This window comes from Physeter macrocephalus, chromosome 19 (genome assembly GCF_002837175.3).
Source record: "Physeter macrocephalus isolate SW-GA chromosome 19, ASM283717v5, whole genome shotgun sequence".
In the NCBI taxonomy this organism is placed as follows: Eukaryota; Metazoa; Chordata; class Mammalia; order Artiodactyla; family Physeteridae; genus Physeter; species Physeter macrocephalus.
In genome coordinates this window covers 2,435,483-2,458,083 of record NC_041232.1, presented here as the reverse complement: position 1 = coordinate 2,458,083, position 22,601 = coordinate 2,435,483, and the positions used below count along the sequence as shown (strand labels likewise).

At 57.4% G+C, this 22,601-nt stretch overlaps 2 protein-coding genes across 7 annotated transcripts in view; one reads left to right on the top strand and one right to left on the bottom strand.

Moving 5' to 3' along the window:
• The window catches only part of SMARCB1 (SWI/SNF related BAF chromatin remodeling complex subunit B1), a 39,970-nt gene that overhangs the window by 4,117 nt on the left and 13,252 nt on the right, over positions 1–22,601 (bottom strand). For 3 of the 4 annotated variants that reach the window (XM_007127187.3, XM_007127188.2, XM_055080737.1), the window contains 4 exons: positions 21,874–22,040; positions 14,791–14,981; positions 8,642–8,773; positions 7,975–8,306 (listed from right to left, as the gene is read on the bottom strand). In XM_007127187.3, coding sequence (XP_007127249.1) covers positions 8,267–8,306; positions 8,642–8,773; positions 14,791–14,981; positions 21,874–22,040 — 530 coding nt within the window. In that variant the 3' untranslated portion in view covers positions 7,975–8,266. Of the gene's footprint in view, positions 1–7,974; positions 8,307–8,641; positions 8,774–14,790; positions 14,982–21,873; positions 22,041–22,601 lie in introns of those variants that run through there. The other variant, XM_028480725.2, reaches the window with a different exon arrangement.
• On the top strand, positions 283–7,851 carry DERL3 (derlin 3). 3 transcript variants are annotated; one of them, XM_024121062.3, is made up of 8 exons: positions 307–654; positions 3,771–3,972; positions 4,095–4,160; positions 4,236–4,309; positions 4,417–4,510; positions 4,923–5,118; positions 5,575–5,665; positions 5,769–7,851. In XM_024121062.3, exons 2-8 carry the CDS (start codon positions 3,880–3,882, stop codon positions 5,848–5,850), a joined length of 696 nt encoding a protein of 231 aa, XP_023976830.1. In that variant the 5' UTR covers positions 307–654; positions 3,771–3,879; the 3' UTR covers positions 5,851–7,851. The 3 variants fall into 3 exon arrangements, with proteins under 3 accessions (XP_028336524.2, XP_028336522.2, XP_023976830.1); XM_028480723.2 differs by lacking the exons at positions 5,575–5,665; positions 5,769–7,851 and having other exon boundaries at positions 283–654; positions 4,923–5,567; XM_028480721.2 differs by lacking the exons at positions 5,575–5,665; positions 5,769–7,851 and having other exon boundaries at positions 283–658; positions 4,923–5,567.

Below are 22,601 nucleotides of genomic sequence, written 5' to 3'. Positions count from 1 at the left end.
GACAGAGACCATCACCTACAGGGCCTGGTCAGCCAGCCTCTCATCATATGCAGCTCCTTCCCTGCCTCTGTCCCTCCATGCCAAGCTGTTACCTTTGCACAAGCTGCTCTCCTGTCGGGCCTGGCTAATGCTTACTCTTCCTCTATCCTGACTGACTCCTCCCTCCCTAGCCCACCCAGAGACCCTCAAATTCCTGGAAAGTCGATTCTGCTACCAGGCTCAGAAGGCCAGGCCCGGGTCGCCCCCTCTGCCGGGCAGGCCTGACACAGCCCACCTGGACGGTTTGTTGTTCTTATGCTCCGGTCACGAGCAGCTGCTGCTGAGTGAGTTCCGGACTCAGTGCTAAAAATATCCCATGACCCAGACAGGAAGGGCCACCGGGGACACAGCTGCTCCTGGGGGCACTGGCTGGAGCTGTGGTGAGACCCACCCACAGCAGTTGGGGGCGTGGTCCATGTGCTGGGAAGGGGTGGGCACTGAGCTCACAGCCCCTGAGGAAAGGCCCAGCGAGGGGTGCCACATGTTATCCACAGGAAGACACAGCGCCTCCAGCACTCACCTTGTTTCTGCTTCTTGCCAGCTGTTACCACGGGCACGTGCTGCCTTCGGAATAAAATACATCTAAAAATTGAGTGTGGGGGGCCCTAACAGAAGGTAGGTGAGCTCTGGTCCCTTCAGGGAGGGCTTTCTGGAGTAGGGGGCATTCCTGTCACCCTCTGTCCCTCTCCTTTTAACAGAACATCTAGGCTGGTAGGGAGGGAAATGAGTGACTGAATAAGTCAGATCTGAGCCATCCCAGGAGAGAGATGCTGAATAAGAGGTGGGGAAAGGACTGGAGGGTTCCCTGTGGGGCTGGGGAGTGGGAGTCAGGGTTGGCTTCAGGTTTCGGGGTTGTCTTTGGGGTCTCATGAGGGTCTCTCCTGGTGTACGAGCCCTGTGAGGAAGCAAGCCAGCTTGGTGGGCACGCAGCAGGTGCTGTCCTGCCTGTAGGCACTGGAGAGCCTGGACAGAGAAATCAGGGGTCTTCGGGTGTCCCTGGACCTGGGCACCTGTCCCCAGACCTGGGCTCCTTGCTCTGTAGCAGGCAGGGTCCCGAGGCCAGCGAGGTGGCTTGGAGAGCAGGCCCATGGTCACCTCGCCACAGGCCTGCCTCCTGCCATAGTCCTCAGCCCAGGAGAGAGGAGGCGGCCCCTCGGGCAGGCCTGCTGCCCCGCTGCTCAGGACAGACAGATGGCTACACAGCCATTAGCATCCAGCACCCCGCCTGCCTGGCTCACCCAGGCCTTCTCTCTGTAATTAACTGTCTGGAGGTGCCAGGGGTCGGAGCAGCGGGCCCGGTGCCTCTCGAGTGGCCTGTCCTGGGCCTGACACTGGACGTGAAAGCCTGGGCTGGTGGTGACAGTCTGCCCCAGGCCTTGCTCTGCCTCCTAGGGGCCTCAGTCCCCACCTGAGGGTACCCTGGGCCTGAGAAGGGAAGATGTGCAGTAGAACCCCACCGCTGCTCCCGGAATGTCCCGCCCCCACCCTGGGCTCTGTCTCCCAGGAATGTGCTTCTCCAGCCCCAAACCCAGCTCCTGCCTTGTCAGCCCCATCGAAGGGGAGAGACAGACACCCCTGTCACATGACGGCCCCTCTGTTAGTCCCAGCCTGACCCTGAGCAGAGGGCCAGCCAGTGCCTGCTTGCTGAGGGCCCGGAGGCAGGAATGCCTCCCCTTCCCCGTGCAGACAGGAAACCCGACCCCCTCGCTGGCTCCTTCAAGCCTGGCAGGCGCCCGCCCTGATGTCTGAGGCCCGGGAACCCAGCCCTGCAGCCGTACCTCCACCTAGGTGGGATCCCACCTGGGTGGTATCTGCTCCGCCGGCCTCACCTCAAACGTGACCTAGATCTGCTTTGCTGGACAATGGATGCTGTCTGAGGGGGCCTTATCAGCTTGCTCCCACCAGCCTCTCAGCCCTTGTCCAACTCCTGCTGTATCAGACTGACCTCTCCTCGCTCCTGAACCCAATGCACACCCCGCTTCATGCTCCCAGCCTCTCCCTCCCCGCCCCTCCCTAGTGGGCCTCCAGGAGCCACTCCCCAGGGGACCCCTCTTAGCCTTCCTAGGATCCACCTGAAATGGAGTTTCTCTTCCACCAAAATAACAAGGTATCTCGGCTGGTTCTCCCCACTCCAGTCTCCCTGGGGGACTCAGGGTCCAGCCCAGGGCTTCCCTCACCTGCCACACTCGAGTCCAAGGTTGAGCTCCCATATGGTAAAGGTCCGGGCACCCTCCTCTCCCTCATGGCCGCCATTATCCAGGGACCTTGGCGTGGCTTCCCAGGCCACGTCTTCCAAGGCTTCTCACTACCTTGTCCCTGCAGCTTTTTCCTGGTTCTGCTGCAGCCTCCCTGGTCTCCTTGCTTCCCTGGCTGTCCGCCTTCTCTCTCTAACTAATGAAGGTCGAGCTGCCCAGGCCTGGCCTTGCCCCTTGGGCATCTCACGCAGGCCCAAGGCTACAAATGTCATTGGTCCACTGAAGGCTGCTACCCACACTTGGACCGCCTGCCTGACATCTCCCCCAACACCACACTTGGGTTTTTCCACACGGATGTCATACAGATGCCCCAAACTCAGTGAGGCCAGAACAGGACGCTCCATCTGCCTGCCTTTCTCCCAAGCATTCTCCAGCTCAGTAAAGGCCACCGCCTTCCATCCACCCTGCAGCTCAGGCCTCGAAGTCACCCTTGACTCCTCTCTCACAGCTCTGTCTAGTCTGCTGGCAAACCCACATCCCGCCCCTCCTGGCTCCACCCTGCCCAAGCCACCAGCGTCCCTTGCATCATCCCTTGCTCACCAATTCCTCTGGCAGTCTACTGTGCTCACAGCAGTGACAATCAAACATCACCTCTTCACAGAGGATTCCCAGATCACCCCATCTGGCATGGGGCACACTACCCAACCCTCCAGCCTCCACTTGGCTGTTATTTCCGTTAGCGCACTGTCCTGCAAACACTAGCTCTCGTCTTAGCACAAGACCATGACGGCCTGTCTCCTTGGCTACACCAGGAGGGCAGGAGGGATAGCATCTTTTGTTGGCCTTTGTGTCTTCAGCATCCAGAATAGTGCCTGGCACATAGTCGGTGCTCAATAAATGATTGACTTTGTTCATTAGAATGAATAAATGGAGTTTCCCTTTTCCACCAAAATAACAAGGTCCTCTCCAGCCCGTCCACTCGCTCCAGCCTGCCTCGTCACCGGGGCTGCAAGTCCCCAGCCTGGCCCCTCCTCCGGCGGCCCTCGTGGGGCTTCCCAAGGAGCCGGCAGTTTCAGCAGGGCCTGGACGTCCGGGGGGATTTGGACTCGCAGATGAGCGCCTCCTTCGCTGTTCTTGTTCCCGGAGGGAAGAAGGACGGCCCGCGTTGCCGGCCAAGCCAGGTGGAGCGACATATTAGTGCGGCCGAACTCCGGGTTCTGCCTCGCCCACGCCCCGCGTGGCCCCGCCCCTTCAGTCTCGCAGGGCCTCCTCGAGCAAGCACTCCTAGCCTCGCCCCCAGGATGGCTCGTGGGTCCTTGCTATTGGTCCTCCCCTAGTTTGCCGCGAAGCGCCCAGTTCCTCATTGGCCATACATTCTCCCGCGCCGCCGCCGCAGTAACCACAACAAGCGCCACGTGCTCAACCATGGGGCTTGTTCATTGGCCACGAGTCCCGACCCGCCCACGCCCCCATCCTGCCCCCGGCTTCCTGCTTCCTCCTCCTATTGGTTACCTGTCCCAACACCCCTCCCTTTAGCCCGGGCGCGCTGCACCTCGGATGAGGATTGGCCGAAGACAGGAAGGCGGGGTTTGGAGGCAGGTTAAGAGCGCTCGGCGGTCGGACCGCGAGTTCCTGAGAAGGTTCAATGGCGTGGCAGGGGATGGCGACCGAATTCCTGCAGGTGCCGGCGGTGACGCGGACCTACACCGCAGCCTGCGTCCTCACCACCGCCGCCGTGGTGAGCCGGGCGGGTGGGTGGGTATCGCCATGGTTACAGCCCCGGGGGTTGCCACGGTTACGGTTGGACCCGCCCCCCCACCCGCCGGGGGGGCAGCTCCTGACGCCCCCCTGGTTCTGCAGCAGCTGGAGCTCCTCAGCCCCTTCCAGCTCTACTTCAATCCGCACCTCGTGTTCCGGAAGTTCCAGGTGAGGCCGCCCCTCCCCTTGCACCTGCTGGCCCCGCCCCGCCCGCCCCGCGCCTTACCGCCCGCCCCCATGCAGGTCTGGAGGCTCGTCACCAACTTCCTCTTCTTCGGGCCCCTGGGATTCAGCTTCTTCTTCAACATGCTCTTCGTGTATCCTCCGCCGCGCTGGCCCGGGAGGCGGGGGTGGGGGGTTGGGGGCGGCGGGAGCGGGGGAAACTGAGCTCCGCTGGGAGGCACTTCCTATACGGACGCCGCAGGTTTCGCTACTGCCGTCTGCTGGAGGAGGGTTCCTTCCGCGGCCGCACGGCCGACTTCGTCTTCATGTTTCTCTTCGGGGGTGTCCTTATGATCGTATCCTTCCCGGGCTCTGGGACCTCTGGGCCCGGCCTGTGCTGGCCCTGGGGCCCGGCTTGAGCGCCGGCCGGAGAGGGACAGAGTCGCTTCCTCCAGCTTAGGCTGTACTGAGCGTGCATCGCGTGCTCAGCTCCAGGTGCCAGGGCTAGGTCCAGTGCTGTACCCAAAATGCCACACGGTGGGGTACCCGGGGCTCTGAGCCCTGAATGCCAGTATCCAGGAGGAACTGGGGCCAGGATGACCAGTGGTGGGGCCTGGGGTGAGGTGGAGAGGCAGTGCAGATCAGGTGGCCCCTGGAGGCCACAATGTGGCCTTAGATTGGGAAGGGAAACCAGCCAGCGGGAGGGTTCCAGGGGTTAAGAAGTCAGAGGGGCCCTGGGCAGGGCATGAGGCCTTGACTCTGGCCCAGCTGCTGGGGCTCCTGGGCAGCCTCTTCTTCCTGGGCCAGGCCCTCACAGCTATGCTGGTATACGTATGGAGCCGCCGCAGCCCCCGGGTGAGGGTCAACTTCTTCGGCCTCCTCACTTTCCAGGCGCCATTCCTGCCCTGGGCGCTCATGGGCTTCTCAATGCTGCTGGGCAACTCAATCCTCGTGGACCTCCTGGGTGAGCCTGCTGTCCATCCAGCCTTCCCCAAGCAGGTTGTCAGGGACCTGAGGGTCTGCTTGGCCAGAGCCCCCCATCCACCTGCACTGGACCTCTCATCTGTCCCCACCGCCTCTTCCTGCCCTCACAGCTACTCTGTTCTTCCAGCCCCTCAAACAAGCCAGCCTATCGGTTTTACTTCTTCAGGCCTCACCTGCTTGCTGATGCTTGTGTAGGTTCTGACCCAGGTGGGGATGGGTGGGTCAGGGTTCCTGCTTCATGGCTTCCATTCCTCCCATGTTCTCAGGCCTGACCCCCTCCCAGGACCTGCCCTCTTCTGGGCCGATCCTGGCCCCACCCAGGGCTGGCAGTCTGTGTAGGACATTGGTCACCCGTGCTCTGGGGCCTTCAGGGCTGAGCTGGCCATGGGCTCTGGGCTGTGGAGGGTGGCTTCAGCAGTTGGTGGCTCTCCCACAGGGATTGTTGTGGGCCACATCTACTACTTCCTGGAGGATGTCTTCCCCAACCAGCCTGGTGGCAAGAGGCTGCTGCTGACCCCTGGCTTCCTGTGAGTGCTGAGATGACAGCCCTCCCTACGCACCCCCAGATGGTTCCCTACCCCATGGGGGAACCCCTGTTGGCTGAAGCCCAGTGTGGGCCCCTCCCCACAGGAAGCTGCTACTGGATGCCCCAGAGGAGGACCCCAATTACCTGCCCCTCCCCGAGGAGCAGCCAGGACCCCTGCAGCAGTGACCCCACCCAAGGCCAGGGCCAGCCCCAGGGGCCCATCTTCGCAGCCTCCGGCAGGCCTGCATTCCCCCCGCAACCCCGGCTTGTAGCACAGCTACCTGTCCTGGAGGCTGGGCCATGCCCAGGGCACACCCGAATAAACAATGACCTGCATCCTCCTCACAGACAGCACTGGCCCTCCTGCCTCAGCCGGCCACACATATCCATGCAGGGTAGGTGCTGCTGGCCTTGACCAAGGGCCACCAAGCCTGACCTGCTCTCTCAGACCAAGAGCAGGTGGTAGGATGGGAGGCCCAGAGAGGGTCCAGAACCTACCCACAATTGCCCAGCAGAGCTTTGAGCTCTCATCCCCACCCTGACTGTGCCTCAATTCAGCCTTCAGTGAGGGGTGTAAGATCTTGGTGGCGGGGCCAGGACTGGGCTAGCCGGTCATGCTGCGCCCAGTCTGTGGTGGCTGCTATCCGAGGGGCCCTCAGGCTGACGCCTCCCTAGGCCCCTCCTGTCCCTCACCAGCAACCCACAAGGGGAGCTTTGCCTCATTTTCCAGCTAAGCAGCTAAAGGACTGGCTAAGTACCCACGGGGCCAGGTGCAGAAAGGGGGCAGGCCCTTTCTGTGACCCCAAAGCCTTAAGTGTCACCTTAGCAGAGTCCAACGGCTGAGGCAGAGACCTCTGGGAAGCTCTGCCCCTGCCATTTTCAGTTGAGGACGCGGAAGCCTCCTCTGGCCCACAGCTCACTTGCATCAGATGACCAGTCCACATGGTTTATTCCTGGATCATCACCAGCACGAGGGCTCCTCCAGCCACCGGCTGTCGCGTTCACAGATGACAGAAGTATTCGCCATGGAATTGGACCTTGACGTAGTGAAACCTTTGGAGCAGCAGTGGGCTCTGCGGTGGGCAGGCAGCATGTGAAGGCCCCTCCCCGGGCCTCTCCCAGGCAGGTGGCCAGCCTGGCCAGTGGGCTGAGGCAGGCAGGGTGTGTCCCACCTACTAGCTGGGGGCTTGGGCCACCTCCTGCTGGCCTGAACACACACCTCAGCAGTGGAGCCCACTTGTCTCCAAAGCCAGCTGGGCCTGGAGCCTTCCTCTGTTCAGGGCCTTCCAGTGAAGCCTAGCTGTCTCCTTGCTTGGGGTCCAGCTAGTTCCACTCCTAGATGAAGGGCAGTGGCCGGAGTACAAATTCCTAGGACGTGCTCACGAGGCCCCCCACCACCCCCGCCCCAGCCCAGACGCCAGGCCCATCTCACCCCACATCCCACAGCGAGAACGCTCAGAGCTCTGCCCCTGCCCAGTGTGGGGCTTGGTCTGGGTGCCAGGTGCCATGGGGCCCCAGCCATGCTCTGGGGAGCAGAGCAGTCCTGACCCTCAGCCCTGCCAGCAACTGAAGGTGCCGGGTCTGGGCCCATGGTCTTCAGTTAGACTGTAGCTGTGCCTGGATCACCCTGCAGTGCCTGGCCCAGTAAGGAGGCCCCCATGTGCCACCCTCCTGGGTCCCACATCCCAGGCAGAGTGGGGACCCTTCCACATTACAGAAGAGGATGCAGAGCTGCATCACTCTATGAGTTGGCGCCACGTTGGGTGTACTGCTCCACACTCTTCTGTTACTCCTCACAACCGGTGGGGAGGGAGGGGCTGGCCCGGCCACAGCATCAGCTGGGGGTGGAGATGGGCCCCAGTCCACCTGTTATGTGTGAGGTGCTAGGAGGTGTGGCAAGAGCAGTGCACACCTGCTGGAGCTGAACAGCTGGGCACGGGCACCCGGGCTGGCAACACACCCTCAACAACCGCACAAGACAGGGCCTCTCCAAGGACCAGAGAAGCATGCTCCTGGCTGGGGGCGGGGCTGTGGCTGATAGGGCAAGCAGCCCTGCCTGCTGAGCCTCACCACCTTCTCATACCTCTGGGACTGCAAGGACTTGCCGAGCATAGGTGGGTGGGATGCCGGGGCCAAGGGGAATCAAAACTGCTCTGAGTCACGGGCCTTGCAGGGCTGAGAATAGAGCCACGGCCCTGCTAAGGCCCAGCTGGGGACATGAGGCAGAGAAGGGTGAGGGGCCTGCCCACAGCCTCGACCACGTGTCCCGACCACATGTGCTCTCCCCCATTCTTGTTTTTATGCCACCACTTTGAAGAAACGGAACAGGACCTGTCGCCTTTTATTTAAAAAATGTTGCTTGCCCTGCCTGGGGCTCCTATACAAAAACAAAACACAACCCAAAACAAGGCTTCTTCCTGACCAGAGACGGGCGGTGGGGACTGGAGCTCAGCAAAAGGAATGTGTACCCTGGGGTGGATGACCAGGAGGCCCCTGCCCCATGCTCCTCAGGATGGCCGGGCTGCCCCCTCCTTGCCAGAAGATGGAGGGGAGACGGTCCAATCTTCCAGATGCTCCGTGGGAGCCAAGCACCACTGGGTGGTTACCAGGCCGGGGCAGTGTTGGCCAGACGCCTCATCCGCCTGCAGGAGGGGAGAGGGCGGTGACCCTGGGCAGCTGCCCCTCTACCAGGGATCTCTAGGGCAGCCAGGGGAAAGGGCAGAGACAGGATGTGGTAGGTGGGATCCCCAGCCCCTCCCTCAGCCTTGGCCTGTCTGCTACTTGGGGCCCTGAAGCTGCCCTCTGTCCCACCCACCTCTCCAGGGGTCCCGAAACCTGGTCTAGGCTGTGGTCAGACCAACCCAAGGGCTACTCTTGTCCCCTGCAGGGCTAGACTGGGACTCATCATCCAGGGGCCTGCTGGATCTTGGGAAAGGCGACGGTCCTGTCCTGCCTGGAAAGGGGGCTGGGGAGGCACCTTGTGTTCCTGTCCTGGTCACGGATCTTCTTCTCCATCTCGGCATCTGTCAGGGTCTCCAGCAGCGGGCACCACTGATCAGCGTCGCCTGTGTTCCGGATGGCAATCTCCACCGTGGGCAGGGGGTTCTCACTGTGGAAGACGGGAGGAAGTAGACAGTTCACAGAGCAGCAGCCGGAGAGGCCCCAGAAAGCGCTGTCCACGCCCCACGGGCAGCTGGAACGCTGGAGCCTGGTTTCTGTGCCCGGCCCCCAACAGGGCGGCGGGGGTGCTGCAGCCCAGCGGACACCAAGACAGCAACTCCGGGTCTGCATGCTGGGGAAGGGTCCATAGGACAGCGTTGCAGGGCCAGCTCTTCCCACTGCACCTGCGGGGAGGGGGAGGGCCGTCCGCCTTGCCCAGCATCCACGAAAAAGGAAACCAAAGGAGTCCACTCAGGAGTCCAGATGCCGCTCACCGAGGGCCACTGCCCCCGATGTTCCCACACACGGCTCCTCAGCCCGTCATGGGGCCCAGAACCCACGACCCCTGACCGCTCCACCTTGGGGGTCCCTCAGAAACGTCTCCAACTCCGGCTGAGGGCCACCTGCACACCCTCTGGCTAAGTGGATTCAGCGGTGGGGGGGTCAGCCTCAGCGAGGCCACCAAGGCTGGGGGTGCCTGACTGAGCTGCCGCCTCTGCCAGAAGCGCCAAGCCCAGGTTGCCTGGTGAGCCTCAGCACAGCCCGAGCCCTGCCCTCATCTACCCAGAGCCCTGTAGAGTCAGCTCTGGAGGAGGGAGAGTGGGGGAGGCCCCAGGGAGGTGCCCGGTGGATGATGGCACAGAAAAAAACAGGCCCCTGGCCTTGGTCTTAACACCTCATCTCGAAAATGGAGACAATGTCCTTTCTGTGAGGGATTTCAGAGGATCACTATTACTAAACATCCAATGTACATCCACTATGTGGGGGCCGGGTGCCACTCCCACAGCCCCCCAAACCCATACCGAGGGGCTGCCCAGCGTGACTGCAGAGCCCCTGCCCACCCCCCTCATGCTGCTCCTCGGCCTGGAGTCTCAGGGACCGCGGGCACACGGGGCACAGCCCAGGGCTGCCCTGCTCCCCTGCAGAAGTGGGGCTCACCTCTCGCTGCCACAGCTTGGCCCGTGGGGTCCATGCCCATGAGGCCCGGAGCCAGAGCCGGTGCTGGTGACTCAGAGGCCCGTGGCTGGGCCGCCCCTCCTCGGCCACTCCTGACAGCTGCTCCCCAGCCGGGTGGCGGTTTGGCAATCCCCAGACCAGCCGGCCACAGACCCAAACATCATTCCTCACCTCGAGGGCTCCCAGCCGCCTTCCTCAGGAGAGGGAAACATGAAAGTCGCCAAGCCCACGCGGAGGGGAGCCAAACATGTTTTCCTCTTAAACGAGAGCTGGTGTGTGGGTCCTGGAGGCCCCTGTGTTTACCTCCCCGTGGCTCTGGGAAGATTCCACCCCAGTGGGTTGGTTCTAAAATAAGAACTGCTTGAACCAGGCACGGAAGGATGGGCCTGGAGCCAGCAGGCCCCATAGGTGTTGCGGGGGACATGCGGGCAGAGAGCCGCCCTGCTGCCCTCAGAATCCCCTCTGAGGGGATTGTGCTTCCCAGGCCTCAAGGCCACCTGGGACCCTGATGTTCCCACGACCTGCGGTGTCCAGGCAGGGAGGCCATGGCTGAGGAGACAGAGGACCTGGACGTTCATCTTCGATGTGACCTCACTTTTATGACCTCACGAGGTACGAGAGGCCAGCTGAGAAGCATGACTGTGCCCACTTGGTAGAACAAGACTGCGATGGTGAGCAACCTGCCCACAGCTCCTCAGCTGGGAGGAGGGGGCAAAACTCGACATCGCCCTCCTGTTTATGATCAACTAACTTTGGATAAGGGGCCAAACCCACTCGATGGGGACAGAGCAGTTTTTCCAACAAATGGTGCTGGGACAGGAGCCTGGATCAGGCCACTGTTTCTTAGGTGTGACACCAAAAGCACAAGCAACAAAAGAAAAAATAGGGCTTCCCTGGTGGCGCAGTGGTTGAGAATCCGCCTGCCAATGCAGGGGACATGGGTTTGTGCCCCGGTCCGGGAAGATCGCACATGCCGCGGAGCGGCTGGGCCCGTAAGCCATGGCCGCTGAGCCTGCGCATCCGGAGCCTGTGCTCTGCAACGGGAGAGGCCACAACAGTGAGAGGCCCACGTACCGCAAAAAAAAAAAAAAAAAAAAAAGGAAAAATAGATAAACTGGACATCATCAAAATTTAAAACTTTTGTGGGACTTCCCTGGCGATCCAGTGGTTAAGACTTCGCCTTCCAATGCAGTGGGTGCAGGTTCAATCCCTGGTCAGAGAGCTAAGATCCCACATGCCTCTCGCCAAAAAACCAAAACAAAACAGAAGCAACATTGTAACAAATTCAATAAAGACGTTAAAACGATGGTCCACATCCAAAAAAAAAAATTTTAACTTTTGTGTCTCAAAGGACACTGTCACGAAAGTGAAATACAAACCCACAAAAAGGGAGAGAATATTTGCAAATCATGTATGTGATAAGGGACCTGTAGCTAGGATATATAATGAACACTTACAACTAAATAAGAAAACACCAAATAACCCAATTAAAACACAAAGGACTTGAATAACCTTTTGTCTAAAGAAGATATACACACGTCCAATAGCACATGAAAATATGCTCAACACCATCAGCCACTGGGAAATGCAAATCAAACCACACTGAGATGCCACTAGGGTGGCTAGGATCAAAAAGTCAGATAACAAAGGCTGGCGAGGATGTGGAGAAACTGGAGCCCTTGCTCTGCTGGAGAGAATGTAAAACGGTGCCGCTGCTTTGAAAACAAGTCTAGTGGTTCCTCCAAACGCTAAACAGAGCTACCACATGACTCAGCAATTCCACCCCTAGGTACATAACCAAGAGAACTGAAAATAGGTGTTCAAACAAAACCTGGTGCACAAACGTTCACAGAAGCACTACTCTTAACAGCCAAAAGTTAACACAACCCAAATGACCATCATCTGATGACTGGATAAAGTATGGTCTGTCTATACAATGGAATATTACTCAGCCACAAAAAGGAATGAAGTTCTGATACAGGCTCCACATGGACGAACCCTGAAAACATTATTTTAAGAAGCCGGCCACAAAAAAACATACGTTATATGATTCTATTTACGTAAAGTATTCACAACAGGCAGATCTACAGACGGGAAGTAGATCAGCGGTTGCTCAGGACTGCGGAACTGTGCAAACACACAAAAACCCACTGAGTCGACACTCTAGGTGGTGAACGAAAACAAGCCAGCCAGCCCGGCCATGGGGCCAGCGCAGGGGCTGGAGCCCCAGGACTAACCTATTCTGGTGGCTCTGGTCAGCCAGTCCACAACGACCCTGGTGCCTCCCAACCCTGAGGCTGTTCCAGTGACAATGCCTCTGTCCCCCACCGGGCACAGCTGCCAGGTTCTCTGACCCTTTGCCTGTCCCCAGCTTCCTCCAGCCGCTCCTGCCCTGGCCACCCGCTGCCTCCTCCCTGGCCCACACCCTCCGGCCTCCGTGGCCAGGTACTCGCACCTCCTCTGCTGGACACCGCGCTGGTTCTCCTGTGTCCCCAGCCAGGGCGCAGGGCTGGCCTGGAGGAGGTAGAGGAACTCTGCAGGATGCCACCCCCCTCACAGTCTCGGTGACCGTCTGACACCCTCACACCCTCTGCCCAGCCCTCCCCTGGGAAGCCCTGCCCCCTCGTCACTGTCTCTGTCTCCATTCCGCTGGCTCCAGGACATCTATATGTCCTTCTGGTTCAGCTCTGTCCTCTAGCAGCCACATGCCCGCGTCCCCCTCACGCTCACTGCCTGCCTCTGCCCACATCAGGCTTGCCTGGCCCGCTGCCTGTTCTCCGCACTGGTGCCCCTGCTCACGCATGGCCTGTGACTAGCCTGCTCCACTGTCGCAGAGGAGGGCACCGCGGCCAGACATCGGGCTGGGCTCAGTCCAGGGGAGACAGCCAGCACTGGCTCACAGGAATCCAGAGTGCTTCCAACAGGGGTGACGGGGCCCAGAGCTTAAAGTCCCCTTGAGGAGTCATGTGACTCAGCAGCTGCCAAGCCTCATGTAGCAGAAACCAGGCCGGGGCTCCCAGTCCAGCTCTCTGTGGGCCAGGCAGGCCCTGGCCCTGGAGACGCAGCGAGCCCCTCTCCTTTCCCCAGGCAGAGTCTGGACAGCAGGGAAAGGCTGCTACTGTTCTCCCGGGGAGCTCCCGAGGGGTGGGGAGTGTACGGGGAGAACGCAGGGTGGGGTCAGGAGACAAAGTTCCAGGCCCCCTGCTAGCCGCAGTCCTGCCCCTGGATGATAAAGCCTGACCCTGCGCTCCCCTTCCTGTCCTGCCAGCTCTCCGAGCACCCCGCTGCCCAGCCGAGACCCAGTACACATGAGCCCACAAAGCCTGGTCAGCTGGGGAAGTGCAGCAGCCCTCCTGACACCAAAGGAGGCCTGTGGCTGCCTCCAAACCACCAGGCAGGCCGCACCCACCCAGCTGGCTGGGCCAGGCTGCTGAGGAGGGGACGTGCTTACCACATCCCCAGTGGGGCAGCCCTGACTTTGATCCTGAGGATTTGAAACCTGCATCCTCAGTACAAGAGTCATTCCCACCCACACAACGGAACATGTTAACTAGCTGCTGAAATGGGAGCACTCCATCCAAGTCCTGACCTGCACCCCCAGGGGCCCCCGGGGGCCTGCTCTGGAGCTGCAGGTCGCACTGCCAACAGCCCGGAGCCCCAGGAATCAGAGCACGAGGGATGCGGCCTCGTATGTGGACACCCTCCAAGTCCCCCTGCTGCACACCAGTGAGATGTGGGCTCTGGCTCAGTATTTGGGGATGACGGACTCCCAGGACCTCAGGGTCGACTCTAGGAAGCAAGGCCACCCCAGACTGGCCCCAGGCCGGTAGGCCTCAGCTTGCATGCCGTCAGTGGACACACACTGTGACACCGTGAGCAGACCTCCCATGGGATGTGGAGTGTGAGCCTGGACCCCCATCTTTGGAGCAGGATACCCAGTTAGCGGGGCTGCTGGAGGTCATGGGAGGCCACGCATGTTATGTCAGCCGGGACGCCCGGGGCCTCAGGCCCTGCGGGTGTTGGTCATTCCTTCTCTCTTGCTCAGAGCTACAGGAAAACTGAGAAGGCTACCTCCTGGGATTTCTGGGGGAACCAGCTGAGACACAGACTCATGCGCTCCCTTAGCTGTTTCGTCTCTGCAAGGCTCTTCGTCTTTGCTCCTCTGCACCACCTTAAGGGGTGGTCCCTCAGTAATGGCCTCCAAATGTGGACGGTGACAGCTTGACGAGTAGAATAAATCCTAACATCCTGTTTTGATGCAGAGATACTCAGCGCCGCCCCCGCTGGCACCCCATCCCGCCGAGGAAAAGGAGCTCGGGGGACAGGGCTGGATGTGACGAACAGTCCTGTCGGTGGGCAAACTCTGCTATGTGGTTAACGCTTGCCGACTCCTGCCCCGGCCAGGCCCACACGGCAGGGCCACCAGAAACAGGAAGGCCACATCTGCGTCATGAGGAGCCCCGTCCCCCGGTCCACCCCCACCAGCACCCAGGACACTGGACCAAATGCTCCATTTACACTCCCTACCCCCTGGTCCCCGGCAGCCTGAATGCTACTCCCTCTTCCACACCGGCACCCAGTACGGGTCCAGCCGGCGGGGGCGCCCACCACCTGCTCTCTGACCGAACAAGAGGCGACAGCAGCATCTTGGCTTCCCTCCAGGGAAGGCAGCATGGAGTAGCCCTTGTTTGAGATTCAGTGCCAGTCCATCAGACGACCCTGACCAAGGAAGGGTCTGGGTGAGTGCAGGGAGGAGATGGCGTGTGAGGGCGGCAGGGGCTGTCGGCGGCAGAGCGGGTGAGGACAGAGGGGCAGACCCGCCACCTCCTTAGATCCTCCTCTGTGATGGGGGATGAGAGGAGCCAAAAGAGGCCGTTGAGCCCACAAGGCTGCCCTCGGCCAGACAGCATCATGAGGCTCCAGAAAGTCCCAAAGGCATCACCACACACAGGGGGAAGCCTTGTCCCCAGAATGGTCTGCAGGAGGACGAGGCACCTGTCCAAGACCTACCTGAAGGCGTAGGTCTTCTGATGCCAGCTCAGCTGTCCCCGGATGCTGTACGCGATGGTGGTGACGAACTCCCCACCCAGCCCCAGCTCGGAGCACAGCTTCAGGGCAAACTTCTCTGGCGAGTTCTCCTTCTCTGACATGTCCCACTCGAACTGGTCCACCAGGGAGATGTTTCCCACGTGGATGTTCAGCTGGGCCAGAACCAGGAACACGAGTCAGAGCAGGCAGAACTGCATCCCCCCCTCCAGGCCCATGAGAAAGTGGGACAGCTGCCCTTATCCCTCTGGCTGCAACTCCCCATCCGCAAATGGGGCTGACCCCACAGACCTCCTGGGCGGCCAGAGGGACTTTGGTTCAGGGCCCGGCATTGTCACCCTCTAGGGAGGGCCCTGGAGAGCCCTGGGCACCTGAGTCCCTCCTTGCCCCTGTTCCCACCCTCTCGCTCCCTGCACTGGCCAGTACCCTCTTCTCTGCCCTACTACTGTGCCACTCTGGACCTTTACAACGTGATAAACACTGGTCACTCATCAGATACTATCCCTGAGCCTTCACCTGAGCCAGCGTCTACCCTCCTACTCTGTCTCTTCACGGAACATGCCCTGCTCTGAAATCATCTGCTACGTGTGCTCACAGGCCCACAGCCCGCATGGCACAGGCAGAGCCTGGGCGGGTGGGGGCGGCGGGAGCGGAGGCCATGCCGGCTCCTCCGCCTCGCTCCCCAGAGGCATCTGTGAGACGTGCCACCTGCAGCCACAGCCTGTGCCCCAGGAGCTCCCCACCCGGACTTCTTACCCAACAGATGACCTGGGCCTGCTCTGAAACTGGGCATCAGCGACTCACAGGAAGGACAACTTGGGGTCTGGTGGCATTTACTGGGCATCGTGTGGAGACCCCTGCCCCTGCTGTCCAGCCCTCTGCCAGCCAAGCAGGCCACGGTGCACCTGCCCCTTCATGCTACTGTCCCCAGGCGCTCAGCTGGGCTTTTAAGATTCAGATCGGGACTCGTCCATGCCTTCAGAGAAACGTGAGGCCCTACCACCTGACCTGTGCATGAAGTCCTGCACCTCTGGGCCCCCTGCACGGCGCTCCACTCTGCAGCCGAGGCCCCGCCACTCCTGCCTCCAAGCCAAGCAGGTCTGCGGATGAGAATCGGAAGAGCCGGCCCTTCCCAGCAGGCACCACGTGTCTGGTGAGCTACGTCAGCACAACAGGACCGGAAAGCGAAGCAGCTGCAGGCAGCCCGTGGACACACCACACGGGACCAAACCACCCCGCGCACCACTCGGCCTGGCCATCAGGGGTGCCACGCAGACCAGTGCCTGTTTGTGCACTGCGCCAACTGCTCATCAACACTATCGTTTATTAAGAAATACAGACTCCTGCCGACCCAGGAGGCACACAGGGGACACACAGTGGGAAAGACAGAGTCATCTTCATGGGTTGACATCCAGTGCAGGGTTAAATACGTGAATGAGGGGACATCAGAGGTGTAGGTGCTGAGGGGAAGAGGGGGAGGGGCAGAAAGTGCAGTCAGCAGTTAGCCAGGAGCCCCAGGGAAGGCCGCCCGGTGGAGGGGGCATTTTAGGAAGAACTGGACAAGCTGAGAGAGAGCAGGGTGGGGCTCCCGGAGGAGGGTCTGGGCAGAGCAGGGCCTGAGGCCTCCACAGAGGACGCAGGAAGCTCACAAGAGGGGGGACTGGGAGCCGTAAGGGGGGTGGTGGGTGGTGAGGGGTGAGGGGTGGCTAGACGGTGGGGCCAGGCCCCCGGAGCAGGCTCCCCAGCTTCAACCTGTATCATCCACATGCCATTCCCTCCCCAGAAAGGGCCCACCAGCCTCCCAGAGTCTGACAGCTCCACTCTCAGCTGCACTGAGCCCCACGGCCCTGGAGGGCCAGGTGTCCTGGTCATGGTGCCAGCCTGGGCTTTCGTTCCACCGCTCCAGGAGCACTTGTGAGCGGCTGCCCTGAGCTAAGGCACTGCTCTGTGAGGAGACATTGGTCAGATATCCTCCACTGTGTCCCAGAAGCACCCGGCTCCTCTGGAGTCTGTGACACACAGCAAACCCTGGATGTCGCCATCAGCGTGCTCGCCTACCAGGTGGCACGCTCCCCCCAGGTCACAGTGCCCACGAGGCTCTGCCCCCCCCCAAGAAGCAGGCCTTCCCTGACCAGCTGTGTCTGGCCCCAATGCTGGCAGGCCCTCACGACCCCAACCAGGCAGGACCCCGACCTGGGGATGGTCTCCTAGCAGCCTACCAGCCGACACCATCTCATGGGTGGGGATTATAGGTGGGTGTGAGGGCCTGAAAGGACCCCACGGCTGAGAGCTGTCTAGTCACCAAGAAAGCCTCTGATTAGGGAGCAGGTGACGGTGCCAGGTGCATTTTCAACTGCCTGACAACTTTCTGTATGGCTGCCCACAAGCCCCATCAGGATAATAAAAAGATGACACTCAGTTACAAGAAAATGTCAGAGAAGCCAGCTGTCAGACTCACAAGGACCTTCCCTGTTGCTGACCCCGCCTATCTGGAACCACGCAGTTGGGTGTAACCAACTCTGCAAGTCCACGTCCCCACCATGGTTACAGGACAAAGATGCAGCACAGAGCGGAGTAGGGACCATCCTCCAGGGGCTACAGGCTGCGCACAGGGACACAGGTGTTTGTCCCACAGCTGCACCCCACACATCCCCACCGCTTCTCTCCCAGGACATCCCCCTTCTTTCTCACCCGTGCCCTTTTTCTGCTAGTTGGCCATAATGAGAAACTGAAATAGATTAAGAAAAATAAATTCATATTTCTCTTAAAAGAAATTAACTAGCAAGGAGGTTGAATCAGTAATTAAAAACCTCCCTACAAAGAAAAGCCCTGGACCTGATGGCTTTACTGGTGAATCCTACCAAACGTTTAAAGAAGAACTAATACCAATCCTTATCAAATCCTGCCAAAACCAGGATGGACTTGAGGACACAGGGAGGGAGAAGGGTAAGCTGGGACGAAGTGAGAGAGTGGCATGGACTTATAAATACTACCAAATGTAAAACAGATAGCTAGTGGGAAGCAGCCTCATACCACAGGGAGATCAGCTCGTTGCTTTGTAACCATCCAGAGGGGTGGGAAGGAGATGCAAGAGGGAGGAGATATGGGGATATATGTATATGTATAGCTTATTCACTTCGTTATAAAACAGAAACTAACACATCATTGTAAAGCAATTATACTCCAATAAAGATGTTAGAAAAAAAATCCTGCCAAAAAACTGAAGAGCAAGGAACACTTCATAACTCATTGCCTTGATACCAAAGCCAGGCAAAGATACTACAAGAAAGGAAAACTATAGACCAATACTTCTTACGAACATTGACATAAAAATCCTCAACGGACTTCCCTGGTGGCGCAGTGGTTAAGAATCCACCTGCCAATGCAGGGGACATGGGTTCGAGCCCAGGTCCGGGAAGATCCCACATGCCGCAGAGCAACTAAGCCCATGCACAACAACTACTGAGCCTGTGCTCTAGAGCCCAAGAGCCACAACTACTGATGCCCGTGAACCCAGAGCCTATGCTCTGCAACAAAGAGAAGCCACCACAATGAGAAGCCCGCACACCACAATGAAAAGTAGCCCCCACTCGCTGCTACTAGAGAAAGCCCACACGCAGCAAGGAAGACCCAATGCAGCCAAAAGTAAATTTAGAAAAAAATTCAACAAAATACTAGCAAAACTGAATTCAACAGCACATTAGAAAAATCACACACCATTATAAATGATACAACAATATAAATAAACTATAAAAAGTGGAACCGGGCTTCCCTGGTGGCACAGTGGTTGAGAATCCGCCTGCCGATGCAGGGGACATGGGTTTGGGCCCCGGTCCGGGAAGATCCCACATGCCGTGGAGCGGCTGGGCCCATAAGCCATGGCCGCTGAGCCTGTGCGTCTGGAGCCTGTGCTCCGCAATGGGAGAGGCCACAACAGTGAGAGGCCCGCGTACCACAAAAAAAAAAAAAAAAAAAAAAAAGTGGAACCTATTCTGGCAATGCAGGGATGGCTCAATAAGAAAACCGATCAATGCAATAAGCCACTTGAACAGAATGAAGGACAAAAACCATATGATCATGTCAACAGATGCAGAAAAAAGCATTTGACAAAATTCAACATGCTTTCATGGTAAAAGCACTTGATAAACTAAGAATAGGTGGAAACTATGTCAACATAACAAAATTAATAAACAAAAAAATCAATGTAGGGCTTCCCTGGTGGCACAGTGGTTGCGCGTCCGCCTGCCGATGCAGGGGAACTGGGTTCGCACCCCAGTCTGGGAGGATCCCACATGCCGCGGAGCGGCTGGGCCCGTGAGCCATGGCCGCTGAGCCTGTGCGTCCGGAGCCTGTGCTCTGCAACGGGAGAGGCCACAGCAGAGGGAGGCCCGCATACCACACACACACACAAAAAAATCAATGTAAATATCACACTCAATGGTGAAAAACTGGTAACTTTTCCTCTAAGATCAGGAACTAGCCAAGGATACCCACTCTTGCCACTTTTATTCAACATAGCATTGGAATTTTTAGCCAAAGCAACTAGGCAAAAAAAAGAAATAGAAGGTATCACTTGGAAAGGAATAAGTAAAGTTATCTCTGTTCCCAGATGATATGATCTTATTTGCAGAACACCCTAAAGATTCTACCAAAACACTATTAGAACTAATAAATGAATTCAGCAAAGTAGGAGGATACAAAATCAACACACAAAAATCAGTTGCATTTCTACACACTAACAATGAACAATCTGAAATTAATAAAAAAATTCCAATTACAAAAACATCAAGACTAAAATATTTAGAAATTAACTTAGCTAAAGAGATGAAAGACTTGTACAATGAAAACGATAAAACACACTGAAGGGACTTCCCTGGTGGCGTAGTGGTTAAGAATCCACCTGCCAATGCAGGGGACACGGGTTCGAGCCCTGGTCTGGGAAGATCCCACATGCCACAGAGCAAGTAAGCCCGTGTGCCACAACTACTGAGCCTGCACTCTACAGCCCGTGAGCCACAACTACTGAGCCTGCGTGCTGCAACTACTGAAGCCCATGTGCATAGAGCCTGTGCTCCACAACAAAGAGAAGCCACCACAATGAGAAGCCCGCGCACCACAACGAAGCGTAGCCCCCATTCTCACAACTAGAGAAAGCCCGTGTGCAGCAACAAAGACCCAAGGCAGCCAAAAATAAATAAATAATTTTAAATGTTTAATTAATTAATTAATTTTAAAACATGCTGAGGGCTTCCCTGGTGGTGCAGTGGTTGAGAGTCCACGTGCCAATGCAGGGGACACGGGTTCGTGCCCCGGTCCGGGAAGATCCCACATGCCGCGGAGCAGCTAGGCCCATGATCTATGGCCGCTGAGCCTGCGCATCCGGAGCCTGTACTCCGCAACGGGAGAGGCCACAGCAGTGAGAGGCCCGTGTACCGCAAAAATAAAATAAAATAAAATAAAAAGCTGAAATAAATTAAACACATAAATAAATGGAAAGACATCCCATGTTCATGGATTGGGAGACAATATTATTAAGATGTCAAGACTGCCCAAAGCAATCTACAAATCCAATGTAATCCCTATCAAAATCCCAACAATATTTTTGCAGAAATAGAAAAAAATCTATTTTAAAATTCATATGGAGGGACTTCCCTGGCAGACCAGTGGTTAACACTCCATGCTTCCACTGCAGGGGGCCTGGGTTCAATCTCTGGTTGGGGAACTAAGATCCCACATGCACACGGTTCGGCCAAGAAAAAAAAAAATTCATATGGAATCTAAGAACAAAGGACGTCCAGCCAAAACAATGATGAAAAAGAACAAAGCTGGAAGACTCACACTTCCTAATTTCTAAACTTACTGCAAAGCTACAATAATCAAAACAGTGTGGTACTGACATAAAAACATACAATAGACCAGTGGGACAGCCCAGAAATAAACCCTCAAATATGTGGTCAAATGATTTTCAACAAAATTGCCAAAACCATTCAATGAGAAAACGATAGTCTTCAACAAATGGTTTTGGGAAAACAAGATATACATATGCAAAAAAACCTAAACTGGACCCTTACCTAACATCATATGCAAAAATTAACTCAAAATGGATGGAACATATAAATGTAAGAGCTAAATCTATAAAACTCTTAGAAGAACACAGAATGAAAGCTTTATGACATTGGATTTGGCAATGATTTCTCGGATATGCCACCAACAGCATACACGATAAATGAAAAAATAGACAAACTGGACTTTACCAAAATAAAAAAATTCTATGCATCAAAGGGCACTATCAACAACATAAAAAGGCAACCCACAGAATGGAAGAAAATATTTGCAAATCACTTTATCTGAAAAGGGATTGCTATCTAGAAGACTCAGGGAACTGCTAAAGCTTAACAACAAAAGAACAAAAACCTGATTCAAAAACACAAAGGACTTAAGCAGACTTCGAGGATAAACAAATGGCCAATAAGCACGTGAAAAGATATTCAAGGTCACTAATCAACAGGGAAATGCAAATCAAAACCACAATGAGATATTGCTTCATACCAAGCAGGCTCTGCAGCAGGCAGGCCTGGGCCCAAACCCCAGCTCTACCACTTCTCAGCAGGGCAGTTGGGGGTAGGTGACCCCACCTCTTCACTTGTAACACAGCATCTTCCCCCAGGATGGTGGGGGTTACTGAGACAGTATGGGGTGTGCTTGGCCCAGCCTGCCCATGGGAAGAGTGTGGCAGTGTGCTCATCTTACTGTAGCTTTCCCTGCTCTACCTGTCAGCTGGCATAACCCCCTTTGTACCACCCAGGCTCTGCTCCATGCCTGGCAATGCCACAGCAGCACCCCGAATGTGCCCAGAATGTGATACCTTACTCAGAAGTCAGCCCACGCCTTTCCTGGGATAAGCTGCCTGAAAGACAGCTTTCCAGAAGCCCTGTCCCACAGCATGAATCCCAGACAGGCTTCTACTGAAGCCTCCACGTAGCTTCAGCACCCCATGACCCCCACCAGTACAAGGAAGGCCCTGGTGCAGGGCGGGGAGCTGCCTACCTTGATAATGACACGCTGGTCTGACTGGTCCTCCAGGATGCTGTCTGTAGGGTAGGACTCGATCTGTTGTCTGATGGCGGAGGCGATGGCTGGTACGAATGTCAGTGGGTTCAAATCCAGGTCATCACAGAGAATTTCTGAAAACATCTCAGGGGTCATCAGCTTCTCTGAAATGAGGTGAGAGGTATGGACTGCTGGTGGACTGCAGGGCCTAATGTCACCATGCTCAGCCCTGACCTCCCCCAGCCTGTCCTCCTCTGCCAACCCACCTGGATGAAGATGAGCATAAAGATGAGGACGATGGATCCTCCCAGACACGGTAAGGAGAGGAAGCACAAGACGAACACCCCCCTTCTGGCCCTCAATCCATACACACCACCCCCCCACACCTCTGGAGGTGGTCATGACCCTATGTGCTCCCCACCCCCAGGCTCCCCGCTCCCAGGCTTAGGACTGCACGGCTCCGTTAGTTCTAACCAGTGAGCTGTCTGGGGAGGGGAGAAGCAAAGGCACTTCAGAGCTGACGTGCCACTTCCTCCCCTCTTCCAACCCAGGCAACCAGGGAAGTCCACGTAGAGACACAGGGAGAAGATGGCCTCAGAGGAAACCAACGTTGCCAACACCCTGACTCGGACTTCCAGACTCCAGAACTGGGAGGAGATAAAACCTGCTGTTATGCCCCCCAGGTTGTGGGACTTTGTCACGGGCGGCCTGAGCTGACACAGGTT